The sequence below is a fragment of the Coffea eugenioides genome, chromosome 8 (assembly GCF_003713205.1).
Source record: "Coffea eugenioides isolate CCC68of chromosome 8, Ceug_1.0, whole genome shotgun sequence".
In the NCBI taxonomy this organism is placed as follows: Eukaryota; Viridiplantae; Streptophyta; class Magnoliopsida; order Gentianales; family Rubiaceae; genus Coffea; species Coffea eugenioides.
This window is the reverse complement of record NC_040042.1, coordinates 44,956,072-44,975,609: the sequence shown is the minus strand read 5'-3', so window position 1 is coordinate 44,975,609 and position 19,538 is coordinate 44,956,072. Positions and strand designations below refer to the sequence as shown.

General features: G+C 36.0%; 4 protein-coding genes across 4 annotated transcripts; 3 read left to right on the top strand and 1 right to left on the bottom strand.

Annotated features, from left to right (window-relative positions):
• The first annotated feature begins 2,507 nt into the window (after positions 1-2,507).
• Positions 2,508-6,037, top strand: LOC113779641 (bifunctional UDP-glucose 4-epimerase and UDP-xylose 4-epimerase 1-like). Its single transcript, XM_027325301.1, has 9 exons — positions 2,508-2,951; positions 3,362-3,411; positions 3,573-3,708; positions 4,137-4,238; positions 4,370-4,597; positions 4,721-4,802; positions 4,969-5,051; positions 5,189-5,280; positions 5,637-6,037. The coding sequence occupies exons 1-9, from the start codon at positions 2,754-2,756 to the stop codon at positions 5,719-5,721; spliced, it is 1,056 nt and encodes a 351-aa protein (XP_027181102.1). The 5' UTR covers positions 2,508-2,753; the 3' UTR covers positions 5,722-6,037.
• A 2,017-nt stretch (positions 6,038-8,054) lies between these two features.
• LOC113781604 (DEAD-box ATP-dependent RNA helicase 47A) lies at positions 8,055-10,844 on the bottom strand. The gene is made up of 2 exons (XM_027327563.1): positions 10,788-10,844; positions 8,055-9,981 (listed from the first exon to the last, which is right to left on the bottom strand). Exon 2 carries the CDS (start codon positions 9,887-9,889, stop codon positions 8,204-8,206), a length of 1,686 nt encoding a protein of 561 aa, XP_027183364.1. The 5' UTR covers positions 9,890-9,981; positions 10,788-10,844; the 3' UTR covers positions 8,055-8,203.
• A 3,581-nt stretch (positions 10,845-14,425) lies between these two features.
• LOC113779833 (heat stress transcription factor B-2b) lies at positions 14,426-17,037 on the top strand. The gene is made up of 3 exons (XM_027325570.1): positions 14,426-14,722; positions 14,970-15,288; positions 15,397-17,037. Exons 2-3 carry the CDS (start codon positions 15,016-15,018, stop codon positions 16,156-16,158), a joined length of 1,035 nt encoding a protein of 344 aa, XP_027181371.1. The 5' UTR covers positions 14,426-14,722; positions 14,970-15,015; the 3' UTR covers positions 16,159-17,037.
• A 1,595-nt stretch (positions 17,038-18,632) lies between these two features.
• LOC113780889 (BON1-associated protein 2-like) lies at positions 18,633-19,241 on the top strand. Its single transcript, XM_027326669.1, has one exon. It carries the CDS (start codon positions 18,633-18,635, stop codon positions 19,239-19,241), a length of 609 nt encoding a protein of 202 aa, XP_027182470.1.
• Positions 19,242-19,538: the final 297 nt, after the last annotated feature.

Sequence of the window (19,538 nt, the reverse complement as noted above, 5' to 3'; positions counted from 1 at the left end):
TCTCTCAAGAATACATAAGATAGTAGGAGAGGTGATTCGAACACGCGACCTTATAACATGCTACTCCGAAATCATTCGAGCCAATCTAGGGGCTTCACCATACCTATATGAAATGTAAAATTCTGAAACAAGTAAAACCTGAAAATAATCATCGACTGAAAACCAAATGTCATGCTTAGGTTCAGTACACATAACCGGGAAGACAAATAGAGAAGAAATGAAGTTCTTCCAATTTTCATGTCAAGTGCACCAAATCATTTTCATATCGGTTTATTTTTTTCCCATTTTCATTTGTCCGCAGAGATTCATGTATTCATGCCATTTTTACTTTTCCCGTATGCCTCCAATTTCATAATTATATAGTCGTGCACGCGAGATGTACACATAACCAAAGGTGGAGTTTGTTGATTGCTGATGTCATGTATTCTAATCTTACGGTTATTTATTTTCACATTTTTACTACTTCAATCTTATGATTATTAATAAGCTTTTTTTTTTTTTTTTTTTTTTTTTGTCGCAACGATAGATGTCCTATAACCTAATCTAGCCTAGTCTAAGGGGAAGGGGAGGGGGTTCGATGTGAGTACAGACTCCATCGATGAATGTCAATTAAGACCGCCACAAATTGTGGCAAATTTGTGGGAGGCAGGGATTGAACCCCTGACCTCCAGCATCACCTTTAATGGTGATGACCACTGGACCAAATGGCCAATGGCAATTAGCTATTTATTCTTGCTAAAAGCAATTTAATCAAGCCAATAAAGCAACTATCTCTCTGTCTCTCTCTCTCTTTACTTATACTACGTGTTTTGTACTTCTTTTTTTTTTTAAATTTAAACCATTACTTATTAGTCCTATCAGTTTCCTCGATATGTGTGTTTCCAAATGATTACAAGTCGTCGACCATTCACTCCTAATTTTGAGAAAATTTAACTTTGACGTACAAAATTTTATCCTATACCAATGACCAATTTCTTTTTTCTAAAGCATATATGTACTATTTAGAAGTAATAAATTCATATCCTTTAAACATAAGTAAATTTTATATACACTGTCAGTGTATACACTATCATGGTTGGATATGCAAATTTTGAATTTTAAATTCAAATTTTGCATGTGTTATATATCTAATGGTGATAGTGTATACACCGACAGTATATATAAAATTAATCCTTAAATATAATGAAAAATTTGTTCGGCCGTAAATGGAAATGCTTTAATCTTTCCAAGATTCAGTTCATACTTTTCTTAGTCACACTTTTCAGAAGTTGGAGATGACATACGTTAAGAGTAAATCTTATATATACTTATAGTGTATATATTATTATCATTGAATTCTTGACATATGTGTAAAAAATTGACTTTCAAATTCCCTTTTTTTCCTTCTAATGGACAAGCACATGTTTTTTTTTTTTTTTTGGTTTATTTGCACTTAACATAAATTTGTTCACATGTATAAACTTATTATATCCACCTTTTTTCCTCTAATGGACAAACACTGGTTTTTTGGGTTAATTTGCACTTAACATAAATTTATTCACATTTACAAACTTATTCTATCCATCCAAGAGATGTTGACTACAAAGATTGGACCGATACTTCATCATATATTACTTGGAAATATTCTTGTCAGGATTGCCATATTGAATTTTTTAAAAATTTTTCGAGAATGTTTCTTCTACGCATTTTTCAGCCACCTTTTTTCATACGTAATATTCTAAAAACATTATAATAATTTTTTTCTCCAAAAGCTTTCTAGATTATGCAATCCGAACAACTCCTTTGGTCCGATGATAAAAATCGAATCATATTCCAAGATATCATAGAAGGATTTTAAATCTCTAATAGATATAGATTACAAACTTAAAAATTATTTAGAATATGAGTTTTTGCGAAAAAATTCTTTTGACACATTTTTAATTATTTTTTTACCTTACATACATTACATCACACTGTCACATTATATATTTTAATAAAAACTCTAAAAACTTACCATCTAAACAATGCTTTACTTTTTAAAACTAATTAACTAGTTACCATGAGGTGTTAGCTAACACCCAAGATTACCCAAATCATAAAAAAAACTCGGATATAGGCATCATCCCATCAATTTCGGCTTGCAATAAATTCAATTTTTCCACAATTTCCTCTACAGACCAATAACAAACCAAAGGTTCGGCAAGAAGGTAGGCATAGGAATTAGCCATCATTTGTGTAAATTCCCCACATCTTAACTCCTAATCAGTTGTCAAGAAGCCATAGCTGTAGTTTATGCCCAACCCCTCCACTCATTCACGGCATCTGACATCAACATCCCGCCAACCCATCTAATCTGGGAACTTACGTGATATGCAAAACAAAACCCCCTTTTGGAAATTGACTGAAAAGGATACAGCTTTCAGCCGTTATCCATCCCACCGCTACAGCATCATCATGATTCATGCTCATCTTTTTGTCCCTTCACATTTTTCAACTAATACACTACTATATATATATATATATCGCTAAGTACTAGTCCTACATGCTTACGTATCCTTCCCCATTAATTTCTGTGCCTTGGCTCATCTTTTTATCCGTTGCTTCGAACAGATATCTCAGTTTCTTCATACTATTTTTTTCCATTTCCATCGGTTACCCAGTATTATACTCTTGAACCCTTTTCAAGCCTCCCCATTTCAGACACTTTTTTGTTCCCAAACTCAAACGTTTTTCACAGGACAAGAAGGGTTCTTTTTTGCTTTACTTGTGAAAGAATGGCCGTGGGAGTGGAAGATAGGATTTTGGTGACAGGAGGGGCTGGTTTCATTGGAACTCATACTGTTCTGCAGCTATTGAAAGAAGGTTTTAAGGTTTCAATCATTGACAACCTCGATAACTCCGTCGAAGAGGCTGTTCTTCGAGTCAGAGAGTTAGCGGGACCCCAGTTGTCTAAAAATCTTGATTTCTATCTGGTATGCTTACTCTTCATGACCCATTCCATGTTTTTGTGTCTTGGGTTTTCCTTTTCTATCTTTAATCTTCTTTTCAAGAAGTGATGGATTTTTAATAGCACTGAGCTGTATCTAGTTTGTATTTGAGCAAGCTTATGTCTTTTGTTTTATTATTAGTTCCTTATGTTTCGAGAAATGATGGAATTTTTAGTGTTGCATTAATGTTCTTAAGTTTTTCTTTGAACAGGGTATTATCGGTTTCTTTATATGGGTTTTAAATTTTGCAGAATACTTGTTAGTCCTAACAATTGAAGAAAACTTTTTCTTTATCAAAGAAAATTTGGTTGTCCTTTTCTTTTCTTTTCTTTTTTTGGTGCTCGAAGTGAGGGGTGTTTAATCTTGAATTTTGGTCATGTTTTACGTGGTTGCAGGGTGATATTAGAAATAAGGAGGATTTGGAGGAGATATTTTCAAAAAACAAGTAGGTTAAATGTATATTTCATTTTGTGGATAAACGAAAGTAATTTACTTGTTGCAATGAATTTGACACTTGTATTCCTTTTCACATTTGCTTTAATCTTCTGTTGCATATGCCTTTGTATATTATGATATAATTAGGGGTACATTGGTGTTTTTTATCAGGTTTAATGCTGTTATACACTTTGCTGGCCTGAAAGCTGTTGGGGAGAGTGTTGCTTATCCTATGCGCTATTTTGACAACAATTTGGCTGGATCAATCAATTTGTACATGACCATGGCAAAGTACAACTGCAAGAAGGTATGCTGTGTGTGCATTTGGTTTTCCCTTTTTTTTTCCACATATTCCTTTACTCACAACTTAGACCGAAGAGATAGATGAGAAGGGGGAATAGGATGGTGCCTAGATGGAATTTTATGATTTTTTCAAAGCTGTCATATTCTTCTTTTTTGGGAGAATTTTAACAAGATATTTATTCTTGAAAATTTAATTTCAACATTCAGTATCCCCTGTTTGATGATGCATTTTAAATTGGGAGTTCGTTCTTGCGTCCTCACTTTGAAGGTAGCTTGCATGAATTGGTTTCTTTTTGTAGGATGAAATGAGGCATCAACTTAGTTCATTTGATGTACTAGCATAGAAGATGCCTAGTGTCGCTTAATTTGCTTAATGTGTTTTAACAGTTGGTCTTTTGTTTATGTTATTAATCTGATTGTTTTTGTATGCAGTTGGTTTTCTCTTCATCTGCCACTGTATATGGCCAACCTGAAAAAATTCCATGTGTTGAAGATTTTGATTTGAAGGCTATGAATCCCTATGGCCGCACAAAGGTATTCTCATAGATCTCCCTATAGTTTGGTGATATAGTCGTCTGCTTAGAACTTCATGAAAGCAGTCTCCCTGTCTCTGGTTCAGAATGGCAGAAGTACTTATACTACTTGGTTTTCTGCCTGTACTCTAGCTATTCCTGGAAGAAATTGCTGGAGACATTCAAAAGGCAGATCCAGAATGGAAAATTATCTTGCTAAGATATTTCAACCCTGTTGGGGCTCATGAGAGTGGTAGGCTTGGAGAAGATCCTAAGGGTATCCCAAACAATCTCATGCCTTACATAGAACGAGTAGCTGTTGGTAGACTACCTGAGTTAAATGTTTATGGTCATGATTATCCCACACCTGATGGTAGTGCAGTAAGTGAACTCACCTGATATCATGATTTGGCAGTTATCTTGCTCTAAAGTGCTCTAAAATAAACTTGCCTTTTATAAGGCTTAACGTTTTGTACAAAAGCTAAGTAGTTTCTTGGTTAGCAGATACGAGACTATATCCATGTGATGGATTTGGCAGATGGTCATGTTGCTGCCTTGCAGAAGCTTTTTCGAATGGATTTTAAAGGTCCGTAGATCCTTCTGTATATAAAGATTATTGCCGGCTGCAATTAAAACTAATCACTGCTTTTTATGAGCCAATATGTAATAGTATTAATGTGATTTTAGAAGATGACCATTTTGAGATTTTGTTTCACTTTGTTTTACATTTTCTGATGAACATTGCATATTAGGTTGTCATGCTTACAACTTGGGGACTGGCCAAGGTACATCTGTCCTCGAAATGGTTGCTGCTTTCAAAAGAGCATCTGGAAAGGTGATCTCTCTCTCTCACGCGTGCACGCACTCTCACTCGCACACAAATAACAGCTAACAGGCAAATGCAAGGCATGAATGCATATCTGGTAAATGTTCAAGCTGCTTCTGACTTTTGCACTACTTTATTACCTTCAGGACATCCCCATCAAACTGTGTCCAAGAAGGCCAGGAGATGCCACTGCAGTTTATGCATCAACAGAGAAAGCTGAGAAAAAGCTTGGTTGGAAGTAAGTTGCTTTGCACTATGTTGCATTACATTGGTGATGAAAACAACTAAGTCGTTCAAATTCTGATACATTTTCCTTCTCTCTGGCTGCGAGGTTACCTCATTTCTTGTATTTCCTCCTAGTTGCTTTGGATTTGTTTGAAAACTTGAATCTAAAAAGGAAAATGTTCACATCCCAGTTGCCAATTGTTGTACCATACGATGCTATAAGAATTTCAACAAGAATTTGATGTTTTTTCTTTTTCTTGGACAGACAGGCATTCGTGTTTGTTTAGTATTGTAATGATGCCTCCACCTTTCGGTTTATGCATATCATGCTATGCGAGTCTTTAACAGCTATTTGTAATTTCTCCTCAGGGCAAAGTACAACATAGATGATATGTGCAGAGATCAGTGGAAGTGGGCAAGCCTGAATCCATGGGGTTACGAGGGCAAGCCTTGACTCTTGATACCTCTTTATCCCAACTTTATCAGTAGTAGTTGTTCAATTCCTAGCATTGTGTTAATACTAAGAATATTTGGAAGCAAAATCAACTCAAACGTGATGGTCCTTCTGTTCATTGAACGAAGCAAAATCAGCTCGAAAATCAACTTGATTTCTGATCTCCACTCTGATCATTTTCTGGGCTTAATTCTGCAGTTACCGTGGTTTGGATGCTAGAAGGCAAGAAATATTTCAAACAGATATTTAACTCTATACTTATGTCTTACACCAGAATCTTGCAAAATATTTCAGAATTTCTGGTGGATTTGTTTTCTATTTCTCATGCTTATTCTGAAAGTCTAAAACATACCCCCAGCTTGCACAGGGCGAAAAAGATGAAGTCGCTGGTGCAGACGTTCAATAAGAATGTATCCTACCAAACATACCACCGGCCTTGACGCCTAAATTTAATTGTGTTGCTTATCTGTATATAAGTTAACACTGAACAATCACAAGAAAAATTTTGTCTCCTGCAGCGTTTAAGCACATGTTGTTATCAATATTAATTAGTCCTCATTTATACCAAGTTACCAACCCTTTCTCTAAATTTTTTTTGGGATAATATTAGAAACCTCTCCTGAGGTTTCTCTTAATATCACCTAGCGCCTCTGAGGTATTAAAAATATCACTTACCTTCATTATTTTTATTATTTGTGTGACAAAATTTTTAAAAATTCTAAATTGCCCTTTTGCTCATTTTTATTGAATAAAAATACTCATAAATCACTTTATTTATGCTAAGAAAAATCATCACCTAAAAAACAATTTTTAGTAGTACCATCACATCACAAAATTATAGTCCATAAAAATATAAATTTAGAAAATAAAAAAATATTTGTAAAGAAAAACATTAGCACCAATTTGACGCTATATGCTTAAAATCGATTTATTAGAAACCTTATATTTTTTTCCCAACTTTTTCTCAACTCATGGTCCAAACCTTTAAATTGTACTAATCGTTAAAAAAAATCAACTCAAAATAAACAAAGAAATCATACCCCATTCTATCACAATTACAAAAAAGTAAAAGATAAATAAAATTTAATTTATTGTAATTTATAAATAAAAAATTGTATAGTCATCCAAAAAAAAAAAGGAGAATATTGGAGAAAAGGGAAAGAGAAGAAAGTGACTTTTTTTTTTTGAGCTCCATTTATTTATTTGATATGTGCATTATGTGTCAAATTGTAATTATTAGGGGAGGTCAGTGATTACTTTTAAACTTTTAAGGGTGCTAAGTGATATTATGAGAAACCTCAAGGGAGGTTTATGATATTATCCCATATTTTTTATATAGCACTTGAACCGCAAACTGTCCCCGACACTTGAAGCTGAAAGTTGTCGAGGCCTTCCTTGATCAAAATTTGATATTTCAACCTTGTTTTTTAAAAGGGAAGCACTAATTAGTGAAGAAAAACAAAATGAAAGGATGAGAGTCAAAACTACATCCCGGGGAAAAAGAATTAAAGACCTTAACCATTGGATGACATCTATTATCAAATATTCATTTGCTTGTCTGTCGAACTTATTTCCGGTGTTAAGCCCCTATAAACTCATTGAAGAGTTGACGTGCATGTTTTCCTTCGTCTTATAAGTTAGCTAACCACGCCATTTCCCAAAAATTCATGCAGCACGGCTGGATTGACAAACAATATAACACTAAACCAACTGCCATTAATCAGTACATGCCTGCAAACTATTGGGGTACAGAAATGATCAAAACTCTACTTACATAAGCATTTCCAAATGCAACTTGGGCATTAGAATCAACCAAAAGCCCCAAGTACACAATTGTTTTCCCACATCGTCCTTATTGACCTTATTTTTGAACATATACAAAACCAAAATTGTGTCTTTAAGTGAAAGGAATCTCAACTTGTAAAAGGAACAGAGAGCAGAGAGAAGCAAATGAAAGAAAGCGGCAGTCTAGTGTTTTCTTGTGCACCGGTGGGCCGTGGCGAAAGTATCCACTCTTGCATCCAACTCTCCAGCACAGCCGCCTCTGCCAAAATCGCCATTCTCATATTCAGTTGCTTCGACGACTCAGAGATGGACGTCCACAGTCTCGTTCTCCAGGCACTGGCCCCGTTTCTTCCTTTTGTCTCCGCTCTCTCACAGCCTGCTCCATCATCAAAGAAGAAGGAAAGCAGAGCAGACTCTAGATATGATGATTACCGAGCATTTATGTGCGCAGGAATTCTAACAAGACTTCTACTTAGACACGTAAATGCTGAACAGTTATGTATGCATGCATGTACGTATGTGAACTACCCAAAAGATGTTCTTTGAAATGAAAAATCAGTTAAGCCTTAATAACAGATTCAATTAAGTAGCCTTACAAAATACCTGCAACTTCTTGTCGAAAGAAACAAGCAGAACAAAACCAAAACAATGTTGTCAAAAATTCTCTTATAAGATATTTACTGAAAATTCTATTACTTCACTGCCTTACAGATTTTAGCATCTTTTCTTCTTCAGTAACAAGAAGTTTGCCCTCTGCAAAATCACAACCCTGAATGAGGATACCAAGTTGCTTCTGTAATTTCTTCACAACATATACTTCTGGATCTTCACATATGGAGACAACAGTACCCTTTCTGCCAAGTCGACCTGTTCGGCCAGCTCGATGTGTATAGTGAACCGAGTCAGTGGGCAATTCCAGATTAACTACAAGATCACATTCTGGCACATCCAAACCCCTAGCTGAAAGCTCATTTGTTAGCAGTACTCTAACTTCCCCATCCCTAAACTTCTTTAGGATGGTTGATCTGGCAAGTTTGCTTAAATCTCCATGCAATTCTGCAGCTTTGATCCCTCGAGCTTTCAGCTTATAAACAGCATCTTTTAGCTGTTTAGTGTGATTCATAAAAGCTATGCTGGACTTAGCATCCAAAGCATGCACACATCTCCTCAACGCATCAACTTTGTGTTGTTTCCTAGTAACAAAGAAATAATGTTGAAGATTAGGTGGTAGGCTCTGAACTGCTGGCAGTTTCTGATAGTTTGAGCTTGAACTTGAGTTGGAAGTAGTCCCTGGAAAATTAATGGGTCCAGAGGGAGAGACAGATTCAAGTGTGGCAACACTTTTGGCTTGGACAAGGAGTGGATCATTTGCCCAGCTCCTAGCTGCCCTTATCACAGAAAATGGCACTGTAGCAGAGACCATGATTGTCTGACGCTCAGGCTGCCAACCCTGAGATCTATTAGAACCTTGTTGACCTGTACCAGATCGTCTTCCGACATGCTCTAAAATCCGATGTATATCCTCCCGAAAATTGAAAGCAAGGAGCTCATCAACTTCATCTAAGACCAGGTATCGACAGCTATGAGTGTGAAGCTTTCCAGCTGCGCTTATCTCTGCAATTCGTCCTGGTGTCCCAACTACAATGACCGGCTTGTTCTTCTTAAGGGCATCTTCTTGCCTTGATCTGTTCGCACCTCCCACAAGTTGCTGAACCAGTTTCTTGTCAGAAGGTCCTAATAGTTTCTCAACTTCTCTCACAATCTGCATCCCCAGCTCCCTGGAAGGAGCCACAATAACTGCTTCTATCTCTGATTTGATCTTAGGCTCATCAAAAGTTGAAGAATCTTCCTTCAGTGGGCCAATCCCAGATAAAATGGGCAGAAGATATGCCAATGTTTTCCCTGAACCAGTGTAAGACTGAATCACAACATCGCGACGCTTTAGAATTGTGGGAATTGCTGCAGCTTGAACATCAGTTGGGACCTTAAATCCTTCCTTCTCCAACCTGTCAACCAACAAAGGAGGAAGGCCAAGCTCAGAAAAAGATTGAGCAGCAAAAGGGGCTGCCGGAATGTCTGGACTCTTCTTAGCTGCAACCAACTTTTCTCTATTACTACCAACTTTCTTCCTCTTACTTTTTGGGAATTCTAGTGTAGAAACCCCATGCTGGAGTCTATTTTTCTCATTTCCAGTAGTTGTTTCAGTTTCACTCTTCAGTCCGAGACTTGTTAGCGTAAGAGGTCCAGTCTCGTGACCAACCTTACTGAAAACTGGAAGACTTTTGTGAAATGAAACTGTCTTCTGAAGCCGAGAAAATATTCTTAATGACAGATAATTGCCAACAAGAAAGCATGACCTTGTTGCTGTTAAAGCTGGCATCATTCTAAGTCCCTCTCTAGCAAGCAAGGATGTAGTCAACTCATTACACTCAATCCAACTACAAAAGGAGTTCAAAGCCTTTCAATTGCCACCTCCTAAAGAAGTAAGAACAGCTAAAAATCAGCCATCTAAACAGCAAAAAAATCAATGAAGCTACAAGCAAATTTATTAATGAAAGAAAACTCAATCTTAAACAGCAGAGATGCAGGGCTCAGAAGTCATGAATTAGCTAATCATTAACTCGCTGAAAACGCAGCATCAAAGTGAAAACATATCAATGCACCTAAAAACTTCACTCATATATCATTCAGCAATCTTCCCATTCTGTTCCTTTTCTTCAAAACAAATTTCTTGGAATGCAGAAGAACGGGAAGGAAGAAAGGGGAAGGCGATGGGAACCATAAGCAAGATTAAGAAAGACCTTAGGTGGGCTATGTTCAGTAGTCGCTACGTTTTTGTCTCTTTTCCAAAACGGGTAGACAAAAGCATCCAATTGATTAACGTTTCAAGTATGCTTAGCCAATAAGTTTCAATAGCTCAGAAAAACGAACCTTCAATGGCTTACTTCATGAAGCTTTTTCAGTCCAAACTTTGATTGAAACTACTCAACATAGACAAGTGAAGCTACAACTAAAAAGTTACAAAACTCTAATCTTTATAAACGCAGGGCACGAAATTCTGAATACAATGTTGCCTGAAGCCAAGCATAAATGATTGTGGCATTTGCCCAAACAGGTGGAGGACAACGCAGCAAAAATCATTTACCAATATTGTACTTTGCATATAAGAGTGCTAGCATTGAGCATCTCAATCCCACAAAAACTAGAACTTTTTGGGACTCCGGCGGGAAGGAAGGGGGGGGGGAGGAAGGAGAGGGTGGGTGGGGGAATCAGTAAAGTACCTCCCGTCGAAGTCGCCTCTAGTAGAAGAACATGGCAGTGGCACCGGGCGATGCTGCAGTTACAAAGACGAAACGTTGTCAAGGGGCCTCAAGGCTAAAATGATCGCGCGCACGAGCAAGTGGTAACGAATTCAATTCTCTATTTTTACCATGTGTCCATGATATCTGAATATATTCGACTATTGCCCAATCGTGAAAATTGTTATGCATTCTCATCCAATTTTCGTTTATTTACTACTAGGGACTAGGGAGGCTTTTAAATAGTGTTATTTTTGTTGTCTTTTGAATTGTCCAACTTTTACAATTTCAAGTGAAATGCCATCAAAACATTATGCTGTTGTCATCTCATTTATCATGTTATTGTTATCACATTTACAGGAAATACACCTTCCTCAAACTCAATTGATTGAGTGATTTTGCATACGAGTTCAGTTATTAATGAAAATTGAAATTCATAACATGCTTATTCAAAAAAATAAAACTTAAAAGATAATTTATCTTTTACATTTTTAATTGCATATAGCTATATAGAAAAACTCGTGTATCACTTATTCCGACATGAAAAAGAAAATTCATTTTTGTTCGTTCAAGTTCACTCGCTTTTTAACAATTAGGTTTATTTTTTAAGTAACTGTCAAAATAGCTAATTACAACTTTGAATACCGTCGCACACCTAGCGTTGATGGTATTGACGAGTAGTTAAATATGATGTAAAGTTAAAATCCCATATATTGAACTGAAGATTAAAGAAAAAAGAAGACAAGCAAATACCAGGATCAAATAGCATAGAAAAAGGGAGAAAAATGGTAAAGAGAGAGAGCAACGAAAAATCCGTTGTATGCAAAATGCAACAATCAACATCCTTTTATCCTTATCCATGATATAATCTATAACCATATTTATATAACCTGTAGAAGGGATTTTTAGGATAATCAAATCATAAGGCTTCTAACTCATTATTTTTTTTTTATATAGAATTTTGATTTTTTAATTATTAAATATCCCTTAATACCTTTTGAATTTAAAATGTAAGAAGTGTCTATAAAGGAATTTGATTTGGAGTTTATTCATAGGAGGGTAAAAAGAGATGAAACATCATTAGTCCAACTAAAAGTAAAAAAATAAATAACAATATTATAATCTTCAATTTGGTAATCCTAACTAAAATGATAAGCTATATAGAACAATACAAAAGAAATAATACAGGTGGGGCTAAATGCATAGCTCCACGATCAAAATCCACACGTTGGTAACCAGATCATACCGTGAACTCCAGGCAACACACGGTTATGGATTATTCGTTACAAAAGGCTTGGAATGGAAATTTGATTGATCACATTTGGAGAGTTAATACGTGCTTAAGCCTTGATTATTTTGCTTCTCAATCCCCAAGGAAAAAAAAAATCAAAGGTGGCTCTAAATCTTCATAAGGCTTCCATAATACAAGCTAAACCCATCCAGTAAAGAAAAAGATTCTCATTTGGATTGTTATTTTCTTTTTTTTTTAAAAAAATTATAATGAATCAATATATATGAAATAAAGGTAATTGAAAGATGCGTTTATTAAGAAGCTAAAAATCATTTTGGAAAAAATAGTAATCCATACAAAGCGATTTATAACCAAGTTGATGAAAAAACCCATAGCATTTATGGGGCTTGATAGAAACTTTTTCAATAAAAAAAAAACTGTCTTTTTTTAGTGAAAATAGATGGTGCTAATTTGGATTTCAAATTTATATCATTATGAATAGTCTCAAAATTTATAACAAATTTTTTTGATTCACTTTGATGGCATCTTATTTAGTGGAGATAACATTTTTATCTCTTTTTATCATGTAAGGAGGTGAGAACTTTTTTTAATTGTGTTAAGAAAATATTTTAACCTTTTTGGCACGTTGCACTTCATAGTTGAATGAAGTATAATTTTAGGAAACACTAGCAAATCAATAATTAGGATGATGGTATCAAATAATTTCAATTAATTAAAATTTGTAATTGATTTTTTAAACATCTCTTGTTATATGAAAGACAAGTTTTTGGATTGAACTCCTATGGAGTTTATTGTCATCTTAATGCTAGGAGTGTAGATTTAGATTGAGGGGTGTGGATTTAGCCCCATCCAAATAATATTCATTAGTAATAGATTTAAAAAATCAACAGCATACTATTCCTGAAACCTAAATTATGAAATCACTAAATTAAAAACAAATTCATACTGGTCCTTTAAATTGGAAATTTTTATTTAGAATTTTATTTTTGATAAAAAATTAAAAAAACTAATCTCACAAAAACAATAAAAAAATAACGATATAGTTTAAGATGAATATATAATAACATTTGACCATAAATAATATCTACCAAATTTGTATATATATGATCTAAAGTTCACCCTAATTCAGTTTGAATAAGAATGTAAAATTCATTCAATAAGAATAATCTTGTGTATTATTTACTATTTTTTGCATTTTTATTATTTTCTTCATATGTAAATATGTAACACTACTATGTCATTTTTGTATTCTAAATATTTTTCTTTTTTTTATGATTACTAGGGGTATTGTAAGATATTATTAGTTTTTATTTATATTTTTAGATGCCAATACTTGCAACCACTATGCTCCATTCTTGGTTTTATACAATTGTCATATTTTGGGAGGTAAAAAGTAAATATATTCTAAAAATATTAAACCAAATTGCAGGTTATGGATTCTTTTCCTTTTGCTTCAAAATTTATCTTGTAAACTGGAGGATGAGTATGGAATCAATTATAAACTTTTTCAAAAAGAGCTTGACACCATTCAATCTAAAATTATATAACAAATAACTAAATCGAGTGATTTTATTTTGAAGATACAAATATAAATATATTTTAAAAGTGTAAAACTAACGGAAAGTTATAAGAATTTTTTCTTTTGCTTCAAATTTTAACTCTTTAATTTGAGGGTTAAAGTATAAATCCATGCATAACACGATAAGAATGCTAGTACTAATAAAGCTTGCCATGACATTTCTGATTTCGGACACGCAACTTCCCTCTTCCAAGTAAAACCCAATGTATTGGAAAAATGAATCCTTGTTCCATCCATAGATTTTTTTTAGCAACCAAAATTTCAAATCATTAGTTTTACATCAATTGACGTCAACTTATCTTTTGAACTAAATGATTTGATGTATGCAAGATAGAAAATTAATTGATAAATATATTTTAAAAAAATATAAAAATTTTTTAGAAAAAAATTACATTTTAAACAAGGTTTCTAGAAAAAGTATTCGTCGAGAAGAAGAGAAAAACCTACTAATATATAGATATATATGTATAAATGTGTGTGTATATATATGTATATATAACTGAAAAATTTATAGAAGAAAGGGAATAATTCTTGAATATAACGGCGTGTGTGGGTTTTAATATTAATTTAAATTTGATAGTGTATATATTATTAATATATAAAAAATTAATTCATAAATAATGTTAAGAAAATTACGGAATTGACCAGAACTTTCTGGAAGGCTATTACTCGGTCAGTCACAAAAGCACGCTAACATCCCTCTCACAGCCTACCCAACACTAACCGGGTCCTACAATTACCCATTTTAATTTTCATTCCATTTCTTTTCTCTTTCTGGCTCCTGTCAAATTCCATCTCCAAGCCACCCCGCAACATCAAGGCCCAAAATAAACTCTTCACGTAAAATCACTTTGTTTCGTTTCTTTTCCTTCGCCTTTCTTCCAAACAGCTCCTCCGGAACCTTCTAGAAATAAAACACAGAAAAGGAAAAAAAGATCCAGAAAAAACAGCACAAACACCCTCTAACGCTTATCTTCTCTCTGATCTTTCACTCCGTCAAATGATTTCTGAGCTGCTGCCGTGGTTTTGGAGATTGCTTCTCGTTCAGAAACCTTAACGCTCTTGAATACTTCTCTATCTCTCCTTGTAAGATAAGATTCTTCCACCTTTTTTTTTCCTTCATATATCTGTATATTTTCTAATTTGAAAATTTTTTATAGTTTGTTCCTTCTTTTTCCCTTTGTTTTGTAAAACAAAACTCACATCGTTATTGTTATGTTTATCATGTTCATTTTTGCGATAAATCGTAGTAGTAATAGGAGGTATTTTGATTTCGAGAATATGTTAACTACTATTTTTTCCCTTCTATTTATTTTCTAACTTTGAATTTTAGGATTTGGATCTGTGAAATAAAGAATAATTAAGCAGTTCTGGATTCTATGGCTCCAATGCCGGTTGAACAGGCCGGCGAATCTCCCACCGGAGGGGGGGGAGGAGGAGGAGGAGGCGAGTCTCAGAGGACTCTTCCGACGCCGTTCCTCACCAAAACTTATCAACTCGTGGATGATCCTTCCATCGACGAATTGATTTCGTGGAACGAAGACGGCACCACATTTATTGTTTGGCGTGCAGCTGAATTCGCCAGAGATTTGCTTCCCAAATATTTCAAACACAACAATTTTTCCAGCTTCGTTCGCCAACTCAATACTTACGTAAGCTACAATAACATGAATAATTTAATTTTTTCCTTATTACATTTTTAGGATTAGTATTTAATTAGTGCTTATTGCTTAATTTGATTATTGTTTATGAATTAATAGGGATTTAGAAAAGTGGTGCCTGATCGATGGGAGTTTGCAAATGATTGTTTTCGTAGAGGAGAAAAAGGATTACTAAGGGATATTCAACGCCGGAAAATCTCTCCGGCAGCTCCTTCGCCGGTGGTAGCAACACCTCCAGCTGCAGTTATTGCGAATGCACAGGCGGTTGTTACAGTGGCGGTTCCGCCGCCGATGGGAGTGGTATCTCCGGCGAATTCTGGTGACGAGCAGGTTGTATCCTCCAATTCTTCGCCAGTGGCAACTACTGTTCTGCCGACGACGTGTACAACGACGCCAGAGATTCTAGAAGAGAACGAAAGGTTGAGAAAAGAAAACGCGCAGCTAAATCGAGAATTGAATCGGCTGCGGGGTTTGTGTGGCAATATTTATAATTTAATGTCAAATTACGCCGGGAATCAGGCGGAGACCAGCGGAGGAGAATTGCCGGAAGAAAGAGCTTTGGATTTGATGACGGGAAGACGGGTTACGGTGGAGATGGACGGAGGCGGCGCCGCGGGTGGTGGTGCAGTGAAGGCGGAGGAGGAGGAGGAGGTGAGTCCGAGGCTCTTCGGGGTTTCACTTGGGGTAAAGCGCGTGAGAAGAAGCGATGACGAAGATAATGAGAGACAAGGGAGGGATCATAAGGAGGCGGATGCATCGGAAGGGAAATCAGAGCCGTCTGATTGCAGAGTTGATAATCATCGTGATGATCAAGCGTGGTTAGATATTTCGATAAGGAGAAAATCGGAGGGCGAGAGTTGACTTGACTGTGTTCTGTTCTGTGGAGCAAGGAGTTAATCGGGGGTATGCTGTGGGGACCGCATAAGAACTACGAGGAAGGACAGAGAAAAGTAGGATATGGTCCTCGTGGATAACGAACACGTGGTGCGCAAAGGTTTATTTTCTGAAGTTCTGGTCTTTTCTGGAACCTGGGGAAGCTGGCGTGGTAGGCCCCAAGGTTTTCTTTAGATCCAAAAGGACAGTAAAAGATAGGCTGGCAGGTAATTGAAACGGCTTGGGTCCACCGGAAAGCTGAAGAAAGTGGAAAATTTTTAGAAACTGAAAGGTCAAAGAGTCGAAGTTGGGCTTTGGAAACAATTTGTGGTGGATAAATTTTGGGCTCTGGAGAAGTTGCGAAATGAATTTCAAGCCTTTCATTAAGAAGCTGGATTGGAGCCCAATTGCAGAATTCTTTTGAGTAGAATGAACAGATAAACATGACTGGAGTTTCTGTTCAAGATTAAGAACTAATTACATGCTGAACAGAATATTTATTTTTCTTTTTTATTTTCAGGTCAGAAATGAGATACTGTGTACAACATGATGAAATGTGTGTATAGTTTGATTTTGGTAGTTCTACTCTATTTACTCGCAGTGGATCAGAGAATATCTAGTCGGGGAATTAGTGTAGATTTGTTTGAGAGATTGTGGGCCACGGAAATATCAAAGTAGCATTCCTGGGGCTGGTGTCTGGAAAAATTATGGACAATAGAGTGAAAGTGCTCTATAGAGTGAAAAATTCCCGGGGGCTGGTATCGAAATTCTTGACTTATTTCTGCTTTAACATGCACAATAATGGTTATGTGTATATTTGTTTCTTTTTTTGCAAGTAATAGTCATCTTTATAGCTTGGATATGCTATATGGTTGATAGCTTAATCATGGGTTGGGGATGGATGTGCTATCAATTTGGTTGATAACTTAATGGCAGGATTCTCGTTACGTAGTGCGGATATGCGATTGGATTTTTGCTCTAAGATGTACAGTAGTAAGAGATGTTGCTTGGATAGGTTAATCTGTAGATAGCTTAATTATCGGGTGCTTGACTTTTAAAAAATTTTGGAAAAGTGAAAAGTCAAGGTTCAATTCTTGTTTTTTACTAAACTTATCACTTAATTGTGGCTGTTACCTTTAGGTGGCTTTCTTCGTCGGTTTCCCCTCCTCCTCTCCTTAGATTAGATTAAAATAGGTTATACAATTGTTATCGTTGCGACAAAAAAAAAAAGAAGATATTTAGAGTCACTTTCAGCTTGCAATAAACCATTCCAGCCTGTTTAGTTTTAGAGATTGAAATTTTGATTTTTCATTACTCCATTCGTGTGAATAAGAGTTACAGAAAGTACAAAAATCATCGATCGTTGGTATGGTGCACAATCCTCTGGTTACATCTTCATGCCCAAAAACGATGGGGGCGTTATTGCCATTCCATGAAGTCAATGAATCGATTTTATTGCCATTCCATCAAGTCAGTAGATAAAGATGCTTTATCTATTTTAAAGCATCTTTTTGTAGTCTTTATCCTTTTCTTTTAGTGAACTTAGTTACGATTCAAAGAAGTTTATTCTCTCTTAGAGATTTCTAATGAGAATTTTTTTTTTATTATTCTCCTATGGATTCTTGGTAAGAGCTTTCTATAGCTCTTGTATTTCTTTTATTAAATCTATTTTTTTTTTCAGATTTGATTGTGACATTTGGGATTCTTTATACTTTTTTTGTCATATTTACCATTGGGAATTAAAACAGTTAATTTGCAATCTCGGAGGCATAAGTATGCCCAGGTCTTTATACATATAAGTAATTTTTTTTAGTATTTTTGCAGTTTCACGGTTTAATTTTTTAATTAAATTTTCAGATTTGTAGCATGCAGTATTTATTGTTCAAATCTGTTCATAACTATATATAGTTGTGATTGATATAATTTCAGCCATTAATGTAGATTTAATAAAATAATGATATTTTTGTCTAAAAAAAAAAAGAACTTTTAGAGGGCTACATTATTGCTATACTAGAGCTGGTTAGACTAATATGGTATCTAATTTGGAACGCCTGATTCCATGAAGGAATGTACCTCTAGTCACGTAGAACGAGTCAACTTGAGAATTTTCGGCTGAATAACAACAAAATCTAATAATTGTTGTAACAGCTTCTTAATGGCAAATTAACATCAAGAGGGCCGATTATGAGCATGACACATTGCCAATTTGCCCCACCACAGTCCATAAATGATCATGTAGCTGTTGTCCTCTAAGCAACGTCCATCCCTTTTTTTCCACAAAGGAAGCTGCAGCGAGAGAGCAGCACCAGAAAGAAACTCCCTGGAAAACTCTTACTTACCCAAGTCTTTAACCCGTTCGCGTATATCTAGTTGCGCATCAATGCAGAAGTTCGATCACTCACTGCATACACCGACATGCAATCGATTGAATTGTGCAAATTTTCCTGATGAATCAGCGTTCAATGTTGGAGATCACTGTAATATCAGCTCAAGGCCTTAAAGCCTCCTCCTCTTCAACTCTCTTCCCTCCCCGCCGTCTTCGGCCTTTTGCAACCATTACCACAACCCCACCTTTCGCATTTAGACCACCAGCAGCAGCTACGAACATGAGTTGTAAGAAACTAAGCAAAGTTTGCCGGACAAAAGTGGATGATAAAGGAGGTGTAAACCCTACATGGGGTGAAAAGTTTCAGCTACCCCTTGATGCTCACTTCTCCTGCATGTGCCTCCAGTTATACACCAAGAAGAAGAACTTCTTCTTTACAGGCTATACTCATCTAGGGTGGTGTCAAATTCCGGTGACGGATATCCTAGATGGGCTTTTGCCGGCAGGATCCCTCCGTCACTTGGCTTACCAGCTACGGGCTAGAGATGGTTCAAGAGGTCACGGGATAGTCAATGTTGCTGTGAAGTTGGAAAGTACAGTTCCACTTCCAATGGCACATCCTCAATGGTCTTCCACATGCAGCGATACACAGTACTGGCCTGAGATGAATGCGTCTCGGATGGTCGTGGGCATCCCCGTGGAGTGTGTTTCCAGTTCCACCTCTGACAGTCTGACTGAGCCTTAAGCCACATATGGAGTACAGTACATTTGATAAGTGTAATCGTGTGTATTTCCTTTTCCCACCTGTACTGTGGTGGTGACTGGTGGTAAAGTGGTGATGCTAGTAGCTTCACAAACCAGCCAGGCTGGTATGGAGGGATTTGTACATCGCCCCTCCCCCTTCCCTGTTACCCTACATCTCGTTCTACCTTGTAACAAAGAAACAGAAACCCAACGATCGAGTAGAATTAATTTGAGAAGGCAAGAAGGTAGAAAAAGAAATGAAAAAGCATATCGTGATGTGGCTGCTTTATTACGAGTT

Coding starts and splice junctions, on each gene's coding strand:
- LOC113779641 (XM_027325301.1), top strand. CDS start 2,754: ATGGCCGTGGGAGTGGAAGATAGGATTTTGGTGACAGGAGGGGCTGGT. Junction 3,709..4,136: donor CAAAGTACAACTGCAAGAAG/GTATGCTGTGTG, acceptor TTTTGTATGCAG/TTGGTTTTCTCTTCATCTGC. Junction 4,803..4,968: donor TTTTCGAATGGATTTTAAAG/GTCCGTAGATCC, acceptor ATTGCATATTAG/GTTGTCATGCTTACAACTTG.
- LOC113780889 (XM_027326669.1), top strand. CDS start 18,633: ATGTTGGAGATCACTGTAATATCAGCTCAAGGCCTTAAAGCCTCCTCC.
- LOC113779833 (XM_027325570.1), top strand. CDS start 15,016: ATGGCTCCAATGCCGGTTGAACAGGCCGGCGAATCTCCCACCGGAGGG. Junction 15,289..15,396: donor TTCGCCAACTCAATACTTAC/GTAAGCTACAAT, acceptor ATGAATTAATAG/GGATTTAGAAAAGTGGTGCC.
- LOC113781604 (XM_027327563.1), bottom strand. CDS start 9,889: ATGATGCCAGCTTTAACAGCAACAAGGTCATGCTTTCTTGTTGGCAAT.